Source organism: Struthio camelus, chromosome W (genome assembly GCF_040807025.1).
Source record: "Struthio camelus isolate bStrCam1 chromosome W, bStrCam1.hap1, whole genome shotgun sequence".
Classification (NCBI taxonomy): domain Eukaryota; kingdom Metazoa; phylum Chordata; class Aves; order Struthioniformes; family Struthionidae; genus Struthio; species Struthio camelus.
In genome coordinates this window covers 47,512,229-47,536,042 of record NC_090981.1, presented here as the reverse complement: position 1 = coordinate 47,536,042, position 23,814 = coordinate 47,512,229, and the positions used below count along the sequence as shown (strand labels likewise).

Here is a 23,814-nt window from a genome sequence, read left to right as displayed (position 1 = left end):
TACCTGAAATGGATAGTGTATCTCAATGAAAAGCTACTTTAGGTTAGCTAACCTTCCTTTTCCTCAGAAGTTGTGCTTTTGTGGTGGCTGTGGCTGAAAAAATATTAACTTTTTCCACCTATACACTGCAATGAAAAGCAAATGCAATAAAATAGTAATATTAATATATTTTTAATCCATCAAATACTATACACAGTATTAGCTATAATTATGTTCAGACCTTGTATGTGACAGGATCATCTTTGCAAATCTCAAAGCCACAATCCTTTTGTAAAATTTATTAAAACCTCCAAAAAAACAGAAATAGGATTAGCTCCTTGAGAGTGTATGTGTGCAGCTAGCTGTAATAATTGACTTTGTTCTGAAAAATGGAAATACTAAATGAGAGTTTGTAAATGATTTATAATTGAAATATAATTAATCATCCGAACCAGACTGTAACACTGCTGTTTTGGGTCATATTGCTTAATTGATGTTCTCCATAGCTGTAACTTTCTTTTCATTTCATTTACAATTCATACCCTGGCTGTCATTTGCCCATTTCTCTTCCCTGCATGACTGCCTTTTTGTTTATCTTCCTGCATTATGTTTTTATTTATAGACTACAAGTTATTGTACACTTTCTATCTGCTTGCTAAATTTCCTTTATACATGCTAAATCCCCATTTTAAGCCATTTTTCATACATTTGCAGAAAATATTCAGTACTTCAGTCCCAGATTTATTCACATTTTGACAGTAATTGGTAGAAAACTGTTTCTTGAATCTGATAGACCAAAACAAAACAAAAGAAAACAGTTGGGAGAGAGCTTCCACGTTCCGGAGCACTGAGGAGCCATCAGATATTCAAGGAAGTGGCATTTGTACTATTATTATTTACACTTTTGTTATAAAAAGAATGTAATGTTGTGTATTTCTACTAAGCTGCTTATAGATTCATTTACAAAATGGTGGTTCCTATGTAAAGGTGTAGTATCTACTGGGCTTATTGCTGTTTTGATGAGGTAGCATGCACAGGGCTGTTCAACAAGCAAGGAACGGAGACTAGATTTCACTCAATCTTACTGTGTTCCTAAGAGTTAGGGGACTAGAATGGCGAGCAGAAAATTAGCAGAGAGTTTTTAGATCTCGTTGTTCACTGAAGGAAGTTGCTTCTGAGACAAACTACAATAAAAGGTATTTTTACTTTGGTTAACCACTTCCATCTGAGTTACAGCAGGCTGTCAAGAAAACTAAAATTTGTGTGAACCTATATAAAAGCCATGGGCTTTGGTCCCTAGTGCAGTTACAGGTTCATCTTTTTAAGATTATTAAGTTTCTTTCTTAAAAAGCAAAACACCCCAAAGAATGGCCTTATCCCTATATTTGTGACATAGCAGTAGGTAAATACAAGTTGACTGCTAACCAGCTTATAACTGTTTGTAGCATTCTGATTTTATTGTAATAAACAATTTAGTATTGGAGAGAGAAGCACAATTCCGGTAATCCATTCTGACTGGTTTGGATGTTCTGCAATGACAAAAAATAAAAACACAAACTAAAAGAAAAAAGGAAAATTATGTGCAGAGAAGAGTGAGAAATCAACTTTACTTCTGCAGTGAGAATGACTATGTTTAAATTCATTTGGTTTTTACATATAGAAAACATGCATCTGGGCAGTTCAAGCAGAGGACAGTTTTCAGATACTTATCATATAGCGGATAAGATCTGAAGTGGGCTTGAAAGCAGATTTATTCCCTAGAAAGCTTTTGGGTTGAAACCCCAAGAGTACTTTCAGTATGTTAGATATTACCTCCCATTGCTTTGACTGTAAATAATGCTGTTCAAAAGATAATGTGTGTTTGGCAGTAATTATTAGCGGAGTATCTGGAATAAAAACTTTAGAAGGTGTAGTTTTGCAATAAAATTACCTTAAGGATTTGCACTTGAAACCGTTGAAGCCATTTATCTTGCTCTGCCTGCACATTGTTTTATCAGATTTTGAAGCAACCTTTTTGCAACAGATCAGAGCCATGTTCAGAGCCTGACCAGGCTTATGGTCATTCGTACTAACAGAACAGACTATTTACAGTTGATAGGCTATCTGTTCAGCATACTTAGTAATTTTTTTTGAAGAAATGCATAATGCATTATATCCTACAGTAATCAGAAATGAGGAAATTATGTGTTTTTGAACTTTTTAGAAGGTCGAATGAACTACTGGGTTCTTCTTAAATTGCAACCTCCCTAACCCCCAAAACCCTTAGGACCTAGTCTATTGCTGATCAATTGACTGTGTTTTCCTTTTTTTTCCCGTAGACCAAAGTAAAAAGTGGTGTCTTCAGTTAATGATTTGCTAGAATAGATTATTCTCTAAACTTTTGATATTGTTTGTAAAACAGAAGTATATTATTTAAATAAAACACTTATTGTAAAGTCTTTTAAATACCATGAGCTTTCCAGAGCAAGGCTTGTTTTACTTTAGACAAAATACTTGTTTGCTCTTACATGAACAGTTAAGAGAAATTTAACCACAGTTGCCATAATCCAGATGGTAACTGTTAAACTCATGGCAATTTTACTTAGAACATTACAGTAAGTCAGAAATATGGTTGTAAATTGTAAAAGACGCCAGCTTGAGGAAGAAAGTGGAACACATGTATAATTAGCATTTTGAAATTCTTCATACTGCATTCATTAATTTAAAATGACTTCTGGGATAGTATTCCTACTAACTTTTGCTTAATGTTTGAGTTAAGAAACACTAGGAAGATCATCTTAAAAAGTCTAAAAAGTGGCAAGCCCTTTCTGTAAGGGGGCTGACCTTACTAATAGTGATATGGTACTATATCTTACTGAGTAAACTAAATAGAGGAAGCAGTGTATTTAGAGAACACCACCTGATTTCAGTGAGATCTTCAGTTGTAGCTAACCTTAGGAAACTGGATAATGAAATAGTTTTTAGCACTGCACATTCTATAATTGGGCTACCATTCCTGTTGTTTTCTTCAGTTATTGGTTGCATCATTATTAGAATATTTGTTCCATCACCAGTTTCAGAAATTACAGCTTAACGGTGTATCGATAAGTCTTCCAACATGTGCATATTTTTTTCTATTCAATGAGATTGCTTTCAGAGTTTTTGTATTAATTGTTTGTCATGCTAGTATGCAAGGCAGTCTTGGGAGCTAATAGCCTTCAAAAAATAGCGTCAACTTAGAGATAGGAGAGAGGAGGCGTATCATATGCAGACATTTAAAAAACAATAAAACCTTTCTTAATAAAACATCTGTGAAGTGCTGTTTCTTTCTTAACTCCTTGTTCATATTTTAACTGTAGTAAATGCTTATTTGAACTCCTTGTTCTGTCTTCTTCCCCTCCCATCCTATCCCAGTCCTTCCTAGCCAATTGTGTAGTTTTCTTTCCCCAAAATTTCATTGCATCTATGCTATGTCTTTATTATCAACACTTTGGTTGAGTAACTTTCATTTGAATGTTGTTATATATTTGTATTAAATACTTCATGTTACTGTAACATTTAATCTGTTCTGGAAGCTTAATTAGGCAGTGGGACACAGAACATATACATATATATGTGTATGTATATATATGTATATTTAGTACATCGGTGGCTGGAGACATACAATGGAGCAGTTAAGCAAAAATGTGATTAGTGTAAACTAATGACCCACATAGGCTTTTTGGTTTAAGAGGAAGAAAAACCTATGCAGTTTGTGCAAAACTGGAAAATGTTAATCTAAATAGCTATTTTTAGCTAGGAAAACAGAGTTAAGTTGCAGCTTGTATGCTATCAATGTCTTTGGTACAGCAGACATATCTGTTAAAGCTGGCCTTAAAAGCATGATCTCTGGCAAAGGTCAGGTTTATTGGGCTTATTTTTCGTAGGGAGGTATATATCAGGGCACTGTTATCATAGTGGCTTACGTCTTTTGAGGAAGCTGATTGATAAGCTTGTACTGTATTCAGCAAAATACAGGAGACACCCGTGCAAAACAGCAAAGAGGCCAACAATATCAAAATCACTTTGGTTAGCAGATGAAAGATACAAACTGGTGTGTGGAACTGGTTATCTTTCAATGTTTACTTTATTGGATTGGGGTAAATAGGGCAGGATTGAATTCTGTTGCCTGTTTCTAAGTCATTCTGTCCTACTTTATAGGAAAGGAAAGGAAACCAGCAACAACTTATTGATCAAAGAGAGGATAAGGCATTTCCTTATAGTCATACAACACCATAGCAAGAATGATACTGAGCAATTTTTCTTTTTCTATATGCCTGTAGGTAATTTCCCTGGACTGTCTTTCTTAGAAATAGATGATATTGCTCATGTTTCAAGGGGTGACTTGTGATCTTTCTTCTGGGCCTATAGTTTTCTAGTTTTTGTTTCCTCTCCAGGTATTAACACGTTGTGATAGATCAATTGCCAGTTACTGAGTAGCTGAATAGTAAACCGTGTTTGCAAAAACTTCATTCTTTGATGTACACCTCTAAGAACGGCAAAATCTAGGTAGTATCGAGAAAATTTGAATGAAATCACATTTATTAAGTCGGCGTCCTGGATTAAAATTTAGGACCCAATCAGGCTAAGCAAACCATAATATTTTTGAAATATTATTAGCACTGGTAACTTTTACGTGGATGAGAACTTCTCCAGAGGATCCATCTTAGAAGCTTTTGAAGATTATTTATACATACAGATCCCTTTCACTGGTAGCTATCAAGGCATGAAACATGCTCATCAATGGAAATCTTCAAAGGGGAAGTGAAGTCTTCTGGGATAGCATCAGATGTGCTGCTGTTATGCTAATATCCTTTTCTGACAAAAGATACATGTTGTTGGGATATGTCTCTGGGAAAGCTAGCACTTTGCTCATTCAAATTCCACATTAAAAGTTGACTTCTTCCACGGTGACTGTTAAGTGCCTCACCAACAAAACCAGAAAGGTTACTCTCTCCTTTGGACTTCCCAAACCCACAAGTCTGGTCTTACCTGTGTTAAAGTATTTAGGCTGTAATTTGTTTTAAGGTACATTGACCAGAGGCTGCAGTATAACGTAGAATATTTGTGCTAGTTTTACCTGCCTGCCCAGGTATCTGGAAGTCGGAAAAACTCCTCAGCTGGAGAAATTACCAAAGCTCAAAGAGCTCATTTGCTGTGAATAGACTGTTTCTAGTAGGTAGATGAGCCCACTTAAAACTAGCTTGGCAATCTTTTGCTTATACTGCAATGTGAGCCTAACCTTAATCTTTTTGTACCATGTCAAATGCATTGTTAGCAGTGTACAAATAATATTTAATAAAATAAGTAAGAAAAAGTTGTTACCCAAGTGAATTAAACGTGGTAAACTCTTTCCACCTTATTGGACATTAGTTGTAAATGCTATACAGACTCATAGCTAGGTAAAAATAGTAATTGTTTTTTTACAGAGAGCATGGGATAGTTGGAGCTGCAGAAAGTTAATGCAGTTAACATAATGTAAGTACTAAGATGGCAGAGCTGTTACCCCAGTATTGTCAGCTGGCATTCCTTTTGAGACGTGAGAAGAGACTTGTACTGCATGTGAGTGTTTTTTTTTTTTTTCCTTTGACAGTATAGGTTCCCAAACGTGGAAACATTCATCCATAGGACCTTCACATCCGTCTACATAGGACCTTCAAAAGAAATCTGAAAAAGCATCTTCCCTTGGAGACAAAAAAAATTAGTACTTGCAGGCAACTCTCTAAAGCCAAATACACTGTTGATAAGATGTAAACAAAAAAAGCAAAACTTAGGCATATATGATTTGACTCTGAGTGTCAGATGCTTCCAGTTTCTTTTTACTTCCTCATTCAGCACTTGCCAAAGTTTAATACTGCTTGATCCTGCACCAGTGTAAAACTGGAAATCATTGATCCTGCTTCTCTTGATGTTAAGAACCATAGAACAAAGCACCATAGAACAAAGCAGCCTGTGGCCTTACTTGCTACTCTTAAAAGCTGAAATCAGTTTCTAATATGATTTTATAAAGCATAAAGGCTTTTACCTGACTTCAAGTCTATGAATTATTGGAGAAAATATAACTGCATGTGTAAGTGATAGATACCAGGTGCAAATATTAAACTTTTTCTATTTTATTTGGGACCATTATATTAATTTGTTTGTTTGTTTGTTTGTTTTTACTGGCATGAACTATTGAAATTTCTTAATTTGTCACTCTTGGCAAAAAATAAGTTTATAGAAATCTGAGCTTTTTAAAAATAAAATTAGAATTCCTTAGGAGAAATATTTGAAAGGTTGATTTCCTAAGGTGAAGATTATTATTGTAGAAGTACTGAAAATACACTGAACTCTGATTCCATTATGATATATACTATGCAAGTGTAAACAATGAGTTTACTGCTTCATGTTCTTAAATTGATCCCTGTTCTGTTTATAAGGAGGAGTTGTTAATTCATTGCATTTCTGCAAAATTAATACGTAGATATGCATAATCCACCAGTAAAGAGCTTTCAAGAACAATTTTGAAAACACAGTAAACTATTTAACTTTATAATTATTCTATTGTGATTGTTTTCTTTATTTGTGGGACAGAGAACATGGTAAGGAAGTTCAACTGGTTCACTTTCTTGAATAAACCTCTCAGTAATTGAGTTGATTACTTGATTACTCCTAGGTAATCTTCTTCTTCTAGCAATGAGTATGTTTTTAATGTCCGTTGTACCACTAAGTTAACATATTCTCCTTTATTGAAAGGAGAGGTGAGCAGCATCTTATAACCTTCATTACATATCTTTATTTATTTATTTAGGTAAAATTATGATTTTATAACATCTGCGGATTTCTACAGCTAACCATGTTTTTGCATGGAAATATAACTTTGTTTCTAGGCTTCATAGTCAATCTGCAAAGCTGTAGAAATCTAGAAAGTAATCCATTAAGTCATTTGCTACCCCCTCACGTTCCATTTAGCATTTCCCCTGCTGTCCTCAGCTACCCTTCTTCTCCTGCTGGCAAACTACCTAGTTTTTGTTAAACACTTCTGTTTTCAGGCTTCGCTTAAGTCATCACATTGACTTACGTGCAGCCTGGGACAGAAAAGCTTAGGGAAAATATGTACAGTAGGAAAGTATGTAGAAATGAAAACGTGTAAATATGGTATCACTTACTGCAAGATCTGTACAGTACTTAAATTTTTTGGTCATTTTCCCTATGTAACTCCTGCACAGTAGCACATCTTGGCTACTTTAGTGTTTTGTGCAAGTTATGTTGGATGTGAGCATTCTATACAGCTGTTAAATCCTTTCTGAAATAATCTGTGTGTGTTTTTGTTATTGGCTGTTATTCGTTGGATATTTTATGTCTCAGCTTGACTCTGACATGTCTTAAGATCTAGTGAATGAAAATGAGGTTAACTTTAGAGTTAAAATTGTAAATTGTGGTTCTTAAGTTGCTATTTGTAATTGCTTCGTATGTATACACTTTCAAGTGAAGTTTCTTGAGCTGCAATAGCAAAGACTTTGGTGTTCGTTTGAAGACATGGGAGTAAATTAATCAATATAAAGCAAAACAGTATCTCTAGTATGAAAAAAACCTCTGTAAATTGTAAATGTTTTTAATTAAATCTAAAGAGGGCTCTGTGTGATCTTGAATAGAAAAAATCTACGTAAATTATTTGTTAGCAGGGGTGTGCCAGAAACCTAGGGGACAAGGCAAATCAGACAGTTGAAGTTAATTAGCATCATATCCGCATCACAAATGCAGAGAGACTTAAAAGCCACCAGCACTACTGTGTGATGATTCTTTTCCTTGGGAAATAATTTTCTGAATTTAGCTCTAAAATCTCATTTGACTGGAATATGGGGATAAACTTTTTTGTATGTGTTTTCTGTAAAAGCTTGCAGCAGAATGCGCAGCAGTGTATTTAGTTAAAAGTAGATTAGTTAACATTTTATCTGGGAATGCATAAAGATATAGCATCAATCACATGAGGTGATAACAGGTAAAAAAATATATTCCTTATTTTGCTTACATCAGTTTACTCAGACTGTTTTTCTGCCTGCTCAGGACTAAAATTATGGGCCGTTTTTTAAAATGTGCTGAGCTAATGGTAAAATGTAGTGACCTTCCAAGAATGAAGAAGAGTATTAATTCTCAGAATTATATGGGCTCAGGTCTAATTAGATTTTCAGCTTTTCCGGAACTCTTATGTATGGAAAGAAAGCAATTCTGTATTTTTTGTTTTTTGTTTTAATTTTTCTCAGAAAAAGTTTGAGAAATGGGTATATCCACAGTATTGTTGAAAGGAAATTATATAAAGCAAGTGTATTAAGTATAATATTTTCAGCATATCGGAATTGTATACTTGTACACCTATAAAACAACTATAAATCATTTAGCTTTCAACACTGACAAATACATCTAATCTTAGAGATGGAAGTATGTTACGCTGTATTTTCTTTGCCTAATGGCTTATCTCTGAAACAGATAGTAACATTGGATATAGAGGATTTGGCAAAAAATCAGCACAATTGATGCTTTGCTTAAAAAGAAATGTTACAAATGTAAAGCTCATTTCTAAAGAAGGTACTTACATAGAAATTGCTATTCATTTTTAAGTTCATTATTAAATACTTAGCAAAGCAAAATAATAAGAACCTTATTAGGCAGTTCATCTGTTAACCAGAGATGGCTGAATAGCAACTCCTGACTGCTGTCTATTTTGAAATAAAGTAACTTTCGTATGTGAAGGCTGCAGGGATACATATTTTAAATATTTTTTTAAAAATCTGAAATATACACTGTTTATTGTTCTACTCAATAGCATGATATCTGACAGCACATCTGCTCTGTTCTGTGTTGCTGTGGGTGGGGTGTCAGATTCTTGACACTGGCTCCACTTTTCATATATTGCATGTTCCCTATCAGACCTCTATTCATTTTCCTTCCACTTTTTTAACAGGGAAAATATTTAGCTCACATGGATGTGAGTAAAGGCTGGCATGCACAGAGTAGTTGCCACTGATTTGAGATGACCACTGGGCAGAGCTCACCAGTAAAATTTTGGTGGCAAGTTTTTGACTCTAGAACACTTTCAAGTTTCTGATCCCTCACCAACAAGTGTGTGGAGGATATCTGAATAAAGGAAAAAACGGCTGATAGAAAACTGAATGACAGCTCTTCAGAGAAACATTCTGAAAGGGAGGGATGAGTTGGGTTGAAATGTATTTGTCATTAATAATCAAAATCAACTTTAGAACATGCAAACTTTAACCAAATCTACTAAACATTGCATTTCAAATTATGACTGCTAGATCATAATCATTTTCTTGGTATTTTAGTCCTTCATTTTTATCCTATAGACATTATTTACACTTACGTTGTTACAGATCTTTCAAAACAGTAACATAATCAGCAACTTAAATTTTTATATACTTACATACATACATGCATACATATACATTTATATATTTAAATTTAACTGTTGTTTTTGTTTGTTTTTGTTATAGGGCAGACTATTCCAGAAAGAAGATTTGTAGAGGCAGTAAATCCGCAAGTGTATCAGTATGAGATGGGTGACTTTCCAACAGAATGGGAAGGTAAATCTTGAAGATTTTGTTTTTATTTCAAGATAACTTTGCTATTAAAAACACTGAATCTGAATTCAGTGCAATAACTGACTATATGTAAAGGTTGTCTGTTATCCTTCATCTTCAGTATTGGAGACTTTAACAGCCTAGTTATTATGAAATCTTAAAGTAACCTTTTACAAATAGGATAAATTATGTTTAGGAAATCAGTACTTAATAAAAATATAAATAAAGCCTCCATCGCCATGACTTTCTCCTATTAAATGTGAAAATATTTGTGCCTGAGGGGGATCTGACAGAATAACCAAAATTTTTCTGCTACTATTGTTGAAAATTTTGCCTGGAAAATTAAGGCATTGTAAGAAATTCAGGGAAGCTAATAAAATTCTTCCAGTGCTCAGCTACTTCACTTGTGGATAATCCTTAATGACCACCTGATTTAAAACCAGTCATCCAAGCTCTCTTCCCCTCTCCCCATTTCCTCTACATCACCCTGATGGGGCAGGGGGAAAGGCTAGAAAAAAGCTGCTTCTTACCTAAATGAATAAAAGTACTGTCCCTGGAAATATTTAAGGACATGAGTTATCTGAGAAGAACTTGCACAAAATCGGGGGCAAGGGATTGTTTGGGAAGTGCGAGCAGGCAGTAAGGAGATTTGAAATGGGTCTGAGATAAACCTTCCATTGTGTACCTAGCACATGCAGCCTGTACAGCTGGTTAACCAAGGGGCTGATTTTTTAGCCAGTGTTTATCTCGTTACAAGCATGAAATAGGCTAACTGAGACTAATTGGAAACTGTAAAACAAATAGATAAACCAATCAGCCAGATTAGAGACCCGATCTGTGCAAACTGCTTTCCCAGATTCTGGAGAGGATGTTCATGTATCGGTCCTGAGAGCCTACTGAATATAGGGCTGAGGGCTCAGTCCTGCAGAGTTTTACTGCATTTTTTTCTCCTGAAGATTTTAGTTTAAAAGCTCCACAGGATTAAATCTCCTAGGTAATCAGACTTGTGAATTTTTACAACAGTTCTGAATGTCAATCAAGGCTTTTGTAAAACAGAAACGTGCTCAATAGTATAAAAACAGAATCATAATCCCTTGTGTTCTCCTTAGTCCAGCGTTAGTTATTTGTTCATAAAGTCTGTTTTCTTGTTTTAAAAATAAAAATGTTTCCTTTTATGCTCTACTTTTGAATTTAGAAAGTGATCCATATTCACAATATCAATATTAAATATTTTTGTTTAGATAAAGCCTCTTATATTCTACTACATGGTGAAATTGGATACTTTTTCTACCCCCTGCCCTCAGCAATATGGGTGCAAACAGCAGATAACCTTTCTGTAAGGCTAGTTCTGTGTGTTCACTTACTGTATTGCCTGGTAGAAGGTGCACTTTGTGCACTTTATCTCCTCAGGACATGTCAGTAGTGCTCCTAAAAGAAGATCAGTAATTATACATGCCTGGAGAGATTCATGAGATGGCATGCTTCATGCAGCACCTTATTGCCCACCTACTCCTAGTCTTTTTCTCTTCTCTCTTCCCGTCTCTTCCCGTAGCATTTAGTGATTAATGAAAACCTTAATTTGCATGCTCACTTTTACGCTTATTACTGTGCATTATGTGCCTGTAGGAGTCTTAAAGTTCAATGAAAATCTCATGCATACTAATGCAAATGAGAGCTGATGAAAGAATGCTGGGGTCTCTAGGATGGAAACATCCAGTTAGCAAGCAAAATTCCTTTTAGACAAAAATCGCATTATAATGAGTACAGAATGCAGGCAGTACCACCCAGATAAAATTAGAAGCCGCAGCATAATTAGACTGCTTGAAATGGAGGCAGTCTACTCATTTTTCTCAGGATTTTTTGGGAGAGCCAGGGAAGCATGTTTCAGTTGCAGTCAGTCCATATATGTTACCTCCCCTACTTCACCAGGTTCAAAGCATCTTGGCTGATAATGTGTGAGAGCACTTTGCTTTGTTAGTGTAGTGGAAGGGAGTGTTTGCATGGAAATCTTTTCTAGCTCCAGCTGTCACTGGACACTTTTTGATTGAGTGTACGTGTGTGTGTATATGGTGTTCAAATAACATGTAATGAAGCACCTACTTACCTAGTTTCCATCAGTAAATATTTAATTGTGATATAAATCTTTTTAGTAGTTCAAAACTGTGTTGACTAAAGGTGTAAAGGAGAGTGCAAAGAAAGACGGGAAAGATAAGACCTTTCCAAAACTGTATACATTACTATATAATTTATAAGAGAATATAAGATATATCTTAAAATTTGAAGTGAAAAGAATTTTACATCCCATTTAGTTAATTGGATTGTTAGAATCAGTGCTAAATCAATGAGAAATCACTCATTATACTTTTTTCATATAGTCGTTCTTCCTTTAATTATTTCTGTAAGTTTCTCTTAGGCACAAGTTTTAAGGGGTTAGTTTCCAGTGTTTTGAACAATGTGTGGGATGCTCAAAATACTCTTGACACCACAGAAAATTTTAAAGTTTTGTATAGTTTTGTATCTGAAATAGAACCACCTGAAAACTGATGGGGATTAAATATATTAGAATCTCTTGATCCTTCACCCCAAAGATTGAGGAGTGATTAGGTGAGTGATTAAAATTCTTTTTTGCTTTTGTAAGATTGATAAAACTCTCTGAATCTAAAGTGCAATAACCTCAGTTCAGAGAATTTTGTTTATGCTTTCAATCTTGAAAAATATTTTGAGGTGTACTTTATGCAGGATATTTCAAAAATGGATTTGCACAGAGGGGTATTATATATTAAAGCTAACTACCTTCATCTTTTGGTTATAAAGAGATTTTTAGTAAATTTTGATACCATATTTCTCCCTCAGCTACCCAGCAGTGAAGGAATCTTTCATTATTTTGTGATTTCCTAATGCAGCTCATTACAGATGCTCAAATGAATTCACCTATAGCAATTTGGAAAAAGGTACCCAATCTTTGTGTCCACAAGCTATTTTTAGGGTTAAACTGAAAAGATTTGTAGCCCTGACGTTTATTAAAAGGGAAGGCAGGCATCACATACGAAACCATACATTCAAATGTTTGTCACAACAGGAAAGAAAAATAGCCATGATGACTTACTATCTATGTATTTAAATAGGTACAGTGTGATAATGGAATGTTTGATAAAAGAAATCTTCCTAAATCGAGGATTGTTTTGTTGCTTATGAATGTTGGTATTAATTGAGGTCTACTAAGGAATGAAAATATGTTTGATAATTCTCCTCGCTTCACATGTTCTGTTCTCAAAACTTGTTTCACTGTAATACCCGTCACTGTTCTGTTTATGGCTTGTTGAACTGAGGCAGATAATTAAATGATAAAATCTTTGATTAAAAGTATTCCATTCATCTGAAAATCATTAATCAAATAACTGACTGAAAGTCCCCTCTGACAATGAAAAACATGTACTGTAATGTTTATATTTCCACAGTAGTTTCTAACTGCAACTTAATTTTGTAGGATTTCAAATTTTAATTTATTCAAGAATCATTAATTACAATAAGATGAAGTTAAAATGCAGCTGTGAAAATATTGGCATTTAAAGAAAATGCTAGAAATTTCAACAAAATGAAGCAGTTCTTAGGTGCTGAGAGCCGTGGAGCTGAAACACTGGTATTGTAACAAATACCTCCATATAGTAGAGAAATGCGAACGGGGAAGGAAGGAGGAAGATGATTCTTTGAAAATAATGCCTTAGATTTTGCGAGTTTAAAACTTTCATTTTTCACAAAGCACATTAATCTTTCTTCTTCCATCTTTCTCCAGCTGTATCTTTTATTGGTTAGTGTCCAGTATACATATTTCATTATACTTAAGATATTTCTACCTCTTTCCTACTATTCTATATGCTATTAGAACTGTTGCTAAGTATAGAGAAAGATAATTTCTGACAGGAGGCATGCTTGTGGGCAAGCTTGTGGGCTATGATCTTCTCTAATAACAATCATGAGAATTCTTTCGTTAATCTCGTTGTGCAATGAGTGTTTGCAGGGCTATCAGCTGAGAAGGGTAAGTCTCAATCATGCCAGTTTAGGTTCCGGTCTTGCCAGATTCTGCATGTGGAAAGTGCTATAAAGTTAAAATATATGAAAGGAATAGAGGTGTATTGAAAATATTTTGCAGCTCTAAAAATAAATATGACTTTCCATTTCATTATGTAATTATCCTACTAGGCTGTTTTGCTTTTCAGTAATATCAGACTATCTGCAATAGTTTAATGTTGACTATTCCATACTCAGGCACTTCTCTACAGTGGCAAATTTGTTTCTGATAGTGGTTAGATCCAAAAGACCTCAGAAAAGGAGGCAGGGAATGATATTTGTAAGCATATACATGTCGGTTTTAAGATGTTTTAGAATTTTATTTAAAAGAAAACATCTTCAAAAAGTATCACCTGATGCACAAGAAATAAAATCAAGACCTTGTTTCGTATCGTTACAGACATTTCACCATTAACCTTTAGTCAATTAACCTTGCAGTCATGGCTAAACTCCAAGCTATGTGATGCCATTTTGCCTACCTTAATCCCCTTCTTAGGTTAATTGGAAGCTATTCCTCCTAAAACCGGTTTCATAATGTTGCTGAAGCAGAGTGATGCTAGTGTTTTACCCTATGTGTAATCACGTTTTCAGTAGAGAAGTGAAATTATGACTCCGTGAACTTCTGTGTATGTTCTGGACTTCCTCTCTCTCCTCCTTCTCCAGTTGCCCTCAAAATACAGCATAAATGGTACTAGAAAATTAAAATCTGGAATGATTCCCTTTTAAAGCATTTTTGAAACTTTACAGACAACTACAAACCAGACCAGGAATTTGACTGGGTGATAATGAAAATGTCATTTTTGCTCTAATTTTCCAGCACAGTAACAAATGTCTTAATTATCCAAACATAGAAAAGAACATTTTGCCATATCTGTGTGCTTGGGAACTGGCTTTCCTTATGTTTGTCCTTCTGTTCATTACTGGCCACTTGCATTCTGCTACTCATTCATTTGAAAAATAAGAGCAGAAGAGACGCAAATGTCTGCAAAATATGCAAACAGGCACCTACCAATTCTATGCATTGAAAAGTCAAGAAAAAATATGACAGTAGTGGTTCTTTTAAAGAACAGTGAATATTGACCTGTTCACAATCGAGGAATTTGTTTATCTAGTAACATTTGCAATAGAGTTGGAGCTATCTGTAATAATTCATTGACTGAATGAGACAAGATTTGACACAGTGGCATTTCTCTGTCTGTGATGGGATTCCTTTGGATTGCTGCAGCCAGTCAATTCCAAAATAACAGGCAATGCTTGAGGTTGGAGTGGGCATCAGTCTATTGATTTTTGGCTCATAGTGGAAATCCTGAGTCACAGGACAGTCAGGGTTGCCACTGCTTTAGGCAGAGTGGTTCTTCTGCTGTGCTTTCCCACATGAATTTACTCTGATGGAGGAGCCTCCCTTTCTTCCCTCAGTTAGGGCACCTCCCCCTTAATACAGTGGGTCACTTCAATCAGATTTTGGGCTGTATCTTGCACTCCTATAAAAGAAATCTATCCAGCACTAGCATAAATAAGACTAAGTTTTTAGGCTTTAACAACACCTTTGACAGGAATCCTTTCTCTCTAGAGTGGTCTAAAGCTTTTCATATCTTTCACTGCTGGTCCTGTCCTTTTCTCAGGGTGAAACTCAGCCTTGTACAGCAAGCTCAACAAAGAGCTTGGCATCACTTGAGCCCTACTTCAGCCTTATTTTGAACGTGGGTGGTGTGCAGGCTGTGTTCAAGCTCTCATAACAGAGGTGAATTCTTCCTTCTGTGAAGACTGAGAGTATTGATGAGGGAAAAAATATCTTGGAGCTTTATATCTGGGGAGTTGATATTATGGTTTGCCAGGCTGTAGCAAATGTATATAAATGTTTGCTTTCCATTACAAATTTACTATAATTTTGAGTTATAATGCTGTTTGTCATCTTTGAAATAATCCATCTGATTTTTATTTCTTTTGCAGCTTGGATAAGGAAAAAGAGAAATGATCCACCCACCATTGAGGTGAGAGATGAAGTGTCTTTACATTTTCAATTGTTGTAGTTAAACTACAGTAATGCATTTATAGTGAACTTACCTGTCCAATAATTTTTCACTTTTGGGAGGAAAATTCAGTATGTTGCTTGCCTAATTTGTGAAATTATATACAGACTAAATATCTTCTCTTAGAGTAAGATAAAATATGGAAACCTAAACTCTAGTGTTATTTAATTGTTTCTTTTATGGAAATCTATATGAAGTTAGATTCTGGAAGATGACCATGGTCATTCAAGAGTTTCTTTAATTAAATCAATTCTGAAATTACTGCTGTGAATTTTTAAAGCAGGTCTTCTCTGTATTGACACATTTTTTTCATGGTAGTTGACATTAAAATGCAATTTTCAAATCCAGTTGCCAGCATATTCATCAGTACAGCAAAACAAATTACATTAACATTTCACAATGCTAATGAGGTGGGGGAGTTGCAGCCATGACTTTTTCCGTAAGTGGTTTCTGATGGAATAAAGCAGTGTGAGTCTTTCATGCTGACAACTTTGTAAAGAATGGAATGAGTTTGACTGTTGATCTGCGTATGTGTACACACACATATACACACATACTCTCTTTACCCTGGATTTGTAATTATAAGTCGCTGAAAGTCAGCTAAGAATGATAGAGTAGATAAAGTACAGAAGATTCAAACTGACACCCACAAGGGCAGATATTTGACTTGCATCAGTACAAATAACTGCATTGAATTCAGTGAAGCTATGCTGGCATGCTCTAGCCAAGGATTTGGTTACTTAGATCTGAAATATACTGGTTGTGAAAAGCTGTCCTGCCTGCCTGTGTGTTAAGATGACCCATTCAGGAAGCCTGTCAGCTGATGTTTACAAGCCATAACTCATAGAAATGAGCTCCTACACAACTTACAGCTTTTCATCTATTTCTGTCTGCCTCTTTTTTGCACTTGCCACTGAGGTTATAGAGTATAAGGGCTGTAATATACTTAAGAACACAGGAAAATCAAGTTCAATTTATTCTGTAAGCTTGTCAGTACCTAAAAATTAACACATTTTTCTTCACATTAATCTTCGAAGAAGTATAAAGCACTTTTATTTTCCTCATCCTAGTTATTTGGGCAGAATTGATTCTTCAGTAGTTGTTCTGTCTCAGCTTGGACTGATCTCTTTTTAAGTAGCTCTGGCCCATCCTAATTGTATACATATAACTTTTATTGTTGAAACAATCTTGTAGTACATAGAGGTAAGGGATATTGCCTGCCTTTTGCCACGTTATTTCCATAAGCCAGACTGCCATGATAATTGTGCTAAGTAGAATCTTCCCCAGAGAACTTAGGCAGCCTGGTTTTTGGAACGGAAACAATAAAACTTCTTCCAGCACTGGAGGTGTCAGTTCTCTTTCAAAACAGGGAACGAGGGTTCTCCACAGGTGAGAGAATTCTGGATCAATAGCGTTCTAAATATTTAACCTTCCAGAAAAAAGCGATTTATGGAGAATAAAAAATTATTGGGAGTAATGGTGCATTCAGAGTTATAGAACTCCTTATGCCTTCAGCTTCATGAGGTAAGAAGGAGATGCAAAAAATTATTTAGCAGCTAGATACTTTACCTTATTGAGCAGAAGTGATATACTAGGAATGTGAAAAGTAGTTATCTTTTCCTTCAAGTAATCGCTAAAGTTGTTCATTTTCCCATATAAGAAAAAATAGTTAAAAATCTATGTATGTAAAAATTTTGCATGTATGTAAAAATTCTAGTATTTTGACAATAACACAACAAATGTCGTAGATATGTAATGGTGTATTTATAATTATCTTATTCTGTATTAGTATGGGGTGAAATGCATGATATCCCTTTTCTTCCAGTTTGAAACCCGTGTGCCACAATAGACTGTGCTCTTATAGACATAATTATACTAGCGAAGTACTTGTAGAATGCTGTTTGGTCCCAATATGTTGTACTGATTGTCTTTGTGTTTTAGCTACATAAAATTTACTGACTGATATTCTGCATTATATTCCCTTTTTGACAGTAATGCCGATATGGTAAACTGCTGTTTGGCAGCTATGGAACCAGGGAATATTTGTGACCATATTTCATGTTGAAACCCCGTAAAACAAATCTCCTTGTTCTTTCACATATTCCTCATGAGACTGAACTATTTCTGAAAAAGGATGTAAAGCCCACAAATTTTGCATTTTGTGCCTTACTAGACATTTTACTGTCAACATCACGTTGTAACACCACAAAACACCATTACTGTTCCTAAAGCGCAAGTCTAAAGCATGAGTTTCCAGAGGTCTGCCTATATTCCTCTGTCTGTGGTCTGTAGTACCACTTTTTTGACTGTTGCTTTTTTTTTTCCTTCTCTCCTGTCCCTTGCCTGTCATGTCTTTTCTTTTTAATATCAAATCTGACATATGTTAAACTTCATTAAAATTTCTGTTCCCCCGTTCTACTTTATTTGCCCTTTAGTGTTTGTATTTGTATATGTTTGTATTTTATATTTGTATTTTATATTTGTCAAACTTTCTTGTTATTCAGCTTCAGCTATTGGATAATAGCAGTTGCCAGACTGCTTGGACTCTCAGCTGAATGAACTCTGATCAAACTTTGAATTGAAAATCTTGCAAAGATATTATGGCTTCACAAATCAGCTGGACATATCTGATTGGTAGCCTCAATGACCACATTTTGGGAACCAGTGACTTAGTTGTAGGCCAACAGAATATCATTCAGAATCACCATGACATGTCAGTCACTTAAGTAAGAACAAGTATGATTTGTCCTTATGTACAGTGTTCACTGCGATCAGGTCATTACACCAGCTAAGTCTTTTGACAGTGATTTTTAGACTTGATAATATTTTGTAATCAGGCCTTTTTTTCTTCTACAGATAGCTAACTGATCTCTTATTTCATTATAAAAATTTAATTTTTGTGTAAAGGACGTTGGTTGACCTCTCTTTCTATTATCTTTAGATTCTAGTTTTTCTTGTGGTAGAATACTGCAGGGCTAACTTCACAAGAGAACTTGTTCAGCTCTAAGTGTTTCACATATTTATGTTTCCTTTCCTTTTCCCCCCCTCTTTTCCTCCGTTTTTGGAGGACGGGCACTTAGAGCAATACTTCTGTGCACTGGGCTAGTTATAAACCAAAAATATCGCTCATCACATGTGTTACTTCTAATCTGACCAGTAATGTAAGGAATGTTAGTGGTTGGAAGTCGTGGATTTTAAAAGCCAGCCTCTGGGATACTGAAACAGTTGGTTCCCTTTTGATTTTATTACAGCTTGAAATATGCCAAGTCTCGTTCTGAACTCAGTTATGATGAGGGTGATAACTTTGCAAATGAATGCAGATCAAGTTGTTTCTTATCTTGTGCTTAAACGTATTCAGTTCCTATGGTAATAAGAGAGCCCATTTTGGTAGAGAATTTTGGATTACATCCTCACCTGATGTAAGCGTACATGTGCACATACACCTATGTATACACATGCTGTTTTATAGCAGGTAAGAATCTGAGTTTATATGTGTATCTCTTAGCATTACTATATCATCTGTCATCTATTGTATCATCTGTTCCTTTACACATAATGTGTATGGTGATATATGTTGGGCCGAGGAAGATTTTTCGTTACATTTATTTGTATGTAGTTGTAAACTATATTTTAATCAATTTAACAAGTGATGAATAATTAAAAAGAACAGAATATTACATTATTATGTATATAGAAAATTAGATGTATGTAGCATTTTATGGGCAAATAGGAAGTAGATCTTTGTCTTGAGACCTTGCTGATTAAAGTAATGAAAATATTTTAGAGATTACAAATACTAAAACATTTTTAAATTGAATGCTATTCGGTGGAATTAGATTTGATAACTTAGCACTTTACATGCTAATTTACCATGCTAAGCATTCCTGTTGTCAGAAATTTTTAACAAAAGTTGTATTGGGAAATAGCGGTTGTTTTATATAAGTGATGTTCCATCCATGCAAAATAATTTTTAAAACACTTTTCCCTTTCGTTCTTCAAGCTGTGGTCTGACTTGGCTTTGAGGACGGCTTGAAAGTAAACATGCTGTCTCACATACCCTCCTATCCTCCTATTTTTCCTTCTGACTGTATATTTTACTCCTAATTTAAAACATGTAGAATTAGAATATGAAGATGCCAAGTTAACTGTTGGAATTTTTCCTGTTTCAGTTGCAAAAGAATGAAAAAATATTTGGAGGTAGGAGGGCTCCTTCTCCTGAGGACTCCTTTTTGGGGTCATGTTGCCCTTCCATTATTGAGCAGAAACTCCCCACTTTTAAAAGATGTTAATCACTGTAACACCTGCAAAAGCAATGTGGCATGTCTTTCCTACTGTTTTTAGGCACCTTCATGAATTCCAAACTAAGTTCTGTTGACAAGAACTTCCCAAGACTGCTAAGTACTTTGGTGATCACTCAGCTTTGCATGATATCCACAAGCTTTGCTGTGTTCTGCATCTCCTATATTGATTCTAGGTTATATTCCTTTTCTAAAAATTTTGTTTTGTTTAAAGTGTGAGATAGCATTACATAAGTATATTAAAAATTAAGGAAATGTTTTTTTTCTATTGTTGAAGGTCTTACTTGAGATAGTGGCTGAATGCATAAGATCCTTGTAAGCTGTTTATTGGTGCCTATTTCAACAGAGGGTCTACCTTTCCATCTGTCTCTCATCTTTTTATGATCAATGTGTATGCAACATGTAGCCAGTTTTTACCCCACCTGGATAGTATGAGTTCTATCATCAAAATTGGCTTAGATAACTTATATCTAAGATGTACTGAGTCTTCAGCCTCTAAACCTGCAGTGTAAGAACTAGGTGGCATATTTCTAAAGATATAGCCAACCTTGAAAATATCAGGCATGTAATGAATTTTAAAAAACAGCTCTGTTACAAAACCTCCATTTGATTTCTTTAATATGACTGATTTCAGTGAGCATCAGATTTGTAGGGGCTTTTAAAGAATTCTCCTGTCTGTAACATGAGGTACCTGGATATATTGGTTTTTTTCCCTGTAACAGACCTTGCAGCTACACATTACTTCTGACAATGTCCTGCAGTTCTAAGAATATTTGGGTAACTTGGCATTGTTCATGTCCTTGTCTGCAAAATGGACAGAGAAATAATGTTATAGACCATTTTGGGGTGCTGCAGAGTAGGTGAGAAAAAACAAGGTTCTGATTGCAATGCCTGCAGAAACTGATGTGGAGAGAAACGTGGTTCATTTCTGAGCTTGCCAATGTGGTATCCTGCAATTGCCAGACATGTGTTCGTAGTCAGACTGCTCTATGAATACAGATTTTTGTACTAGAAGTAGCTTCACTGTAAGCTAAATGCTACTTCCTCTGCTATCCATATGGGGCTGGATAGCTAGAAGTGTTCTCAGTTTAAACTGAAACCTCACTGTTGCTTTGTTATGCACGTGTATGTATGTATGTATGTTAATATTTCATAGGAGTTAAAGTAGAATTGCATGTTCCTTTAACTAATGTCAAGAGCCTGAAAATAAGTTTTGAGTAGAAAATATCACAGTAAATGACTATTTTTCTCGTGCTTAACTACTTGATACACAGTAATAAAACTAAATGGCTTCTGAATTGCACAGTTGGATACAAGGTGAAATGTTAAAAGAAGAAACTTTTTGTGACAGCTCCTGTCTTCTTTCAAACTATTGCTAGCATTTCCATAATTATCTGTTTTGACAGCTTCCTTGTCAAGGGAGGAAAAAAAAATGTACTTCAGTGAGTCGTAATAAGCATAAAGTTTCAATGATTGTTTTTGCCCCCCTTCCCAAAAGAGAATAATTAGATTGAAATTACATTCTGTTTAGTTGCCACAATGCATACCTACTTTTTTTCCATTTATTTGATCATAAATATTATTTATTTGAGAGATGGTATGATCAAAACTAGCTTCAGTCATGGAGATTAGTTTACATAGAATTCATATTCCTTTAACCAGAATGGGATGCAATTTAGAAAAATTCTTTGTTTGACACTGGATTGCACTTTATATTTTTGCTTCTATATCCTTTCAGGTACTTCAGTTAGGAAGTTTTTAAATGGAAACTCTGACATGGAGATTGTACGTTCTTGCATAGAGAGTAGGGCCTTAGCAAGTGAGTAGTTTCAGCTGAAGCCGCAAGAAGCTGCAAAATCTGACTTACAGTTGGGAAATACTGCTAAAAGGCACAGGGATAAACAGCTCTTCTAAGCAAAATATTTTCCACTATTGTTGTCCAATATCACAACCAGGATTGAAAATTCAGGACATATTCAAACGTCTTTAAGTGCACTAAATAGCATTTTGCATAGTAAAGTGTGCACGGTTTTAGGGAGCGTTATTACTCAATGTGAAGGGGCATTAGAATTTGACAGTATAAAGAGTTGAGCTGCAGAGGTCTAAGCAGAAGGGAGAGGTCAGAGAAGTCACTTTAAGAGCTGGAGGAAGCCTGCCTTTTTTACTTTGTTCTGTTTGCTTTAACTTTGTTCAAACATAGCCGCTCATCGGCCTCCCCAGGGCAGAGTGTTGAGGGCCCAAGTCATGCTCTTCCTTGAGAGTGCCCATGCTGCAGGCGGGAGCTGCTGCCTGGCTGCAGCTCCGGTCTGTGTGGCAGGGAGCATTGGCTCCCTCTCCTAAGTCACTGGCAGCACAGCTGAGCGGGGGTGGGAGGAGCAGGAGCCTGTACCAGGGGAAGGGCTGGCAGGGATTGCTTCAGCTGGAGAGCAAGGGGGAAGCAAGGACCAAGTTGGGACTAACTCACAGCTACAGTTCCTTCCTGGCTTGCTCCGTGGGCATCAAGGCTATGCACTGCCCTTTTTTCTGGGCAGAGCGCGCTATGTGCCAGACTAGTTTGTGATTTTGGTGCTTCTATGCAGTTTTGTCTCTGATCTTGAATATACTGGTTCTCTATGAAAGCTTCTGTTGTATCATAAAAACAATTCAGAAGCAAAACCATACCAGCTACGATTGCTGCTGTGCTTTATGGTTCAGTGTCTGTGCTTTTTCTCTTCCTTTTGCTTTCTCGTCGGAACGCGTTTCTGCCAAATACGCGTGAGCTACGCTGCGGTGCCCTAGAGACTACTTTAGCTCATGCTAAACTTTGTAGCTCAGAAGCAGCAATATAGTACTCTGGTAATAATTGCCATTGCTTTTCTGTAGATTTGATTTCAACTAGAATTGTTGTGAATTAAAATTAGTATCTAACTGATTTAGCCTGATGGTAAACGTGGTACTAGCACTACATTTAAAACTAAATATTAAGATGTTATCAAAGCATGACTGTACGTGTGTTTGTAACTAATATATTAGCTTAACACTTGCACATTAAATCTGGAGTACTTTACATGTTAATTAATTACTATTTTTGTGCTGTTACTGATAGACATCAAAGCGCCACGCATTTAAAGGATTAGGAACCTGAAATAAGCATTGTTTTCACAATGAAAAAGCAAGCTTTCCGCCAGAGTAACTCTAAGAGGGAATCCTAAAGAGTTACTTTTCCCTTGCAAGAGAATGGTAGTCAGATTTTTCCCTTTTCAAAAACATGTGTTATACCATTAGAAGTCTATATCTGTGTATGTTTAAGGGGTTGGTGCATGTTATAAGCAAAAGTAAATGTTCTAAAATAACAGCTGCTTTAGTTTAATAATTTGAGTAATTTGTCTATTTTATGTTGAAAGATTCTACAAAACCAATAGACAATGAAAGATACCATAAATTGTGGTGTATCCAACAAAGATCATTCAGGTCTGTTTGCTTTTGAAATATGTGGGGTGCATTCTCCCAAAACATCATGCTAAGGCACAGAACACAGTGTATGTTTTAATACTGCAGCTGGTCAGAGATATTTGCTCTAAAATGAAATCTGAATAAAGCAAATCTTACACTGATTTGACTAATGTTGATTGTTGCCTGACTTAAATTATCTAACAAGACTGGTTTTTATAAAATCAGTAGTCAGCTGGCCCACAGTTTGATTTAAATAAGTTTCCTAGCAAAGCCAGATCCGTCTTTCTAACTTAAACTGCTCCTCTGCCACAACTGACACAGCACCTCATTTACCACTTTAGTTGTTATTGCTCACTACTGAGCTCAGGCTCAGATGCTGAGTTAACATTACCTGCCTTGGGTAAGAAAATTCAG

General features: G+C 35.5%; 1 protein-coding gene across 1 annotated transcript in view; it reads left to right on the top strand.

The window, feature by feature from the left end:
• LOC138064289 (NADH dehydrogenase [ubiquinone] 1 alpha subcomplex assembly factor 2-like) overlaps positions 1-23,814 on the top strand; it is a 65,264-nt gene that overhangs the window by 35,543 nt on the left and 5,907 nt on the right. Inside the window, exons 2-3 of the mRNA XM_068926118.1 lie at positions 9,486-9,575; positions 15,591-15,631. Of these exons, the coding sequence (XP_068782219.1) occupies positions 9,486-9,575; positions 15,591-15,631 (131 nt within the window). The remainder of the gene's footprint in view (positions 1-9,485; positions 9,576-15,590; positions 15,632-23,814) is intronic.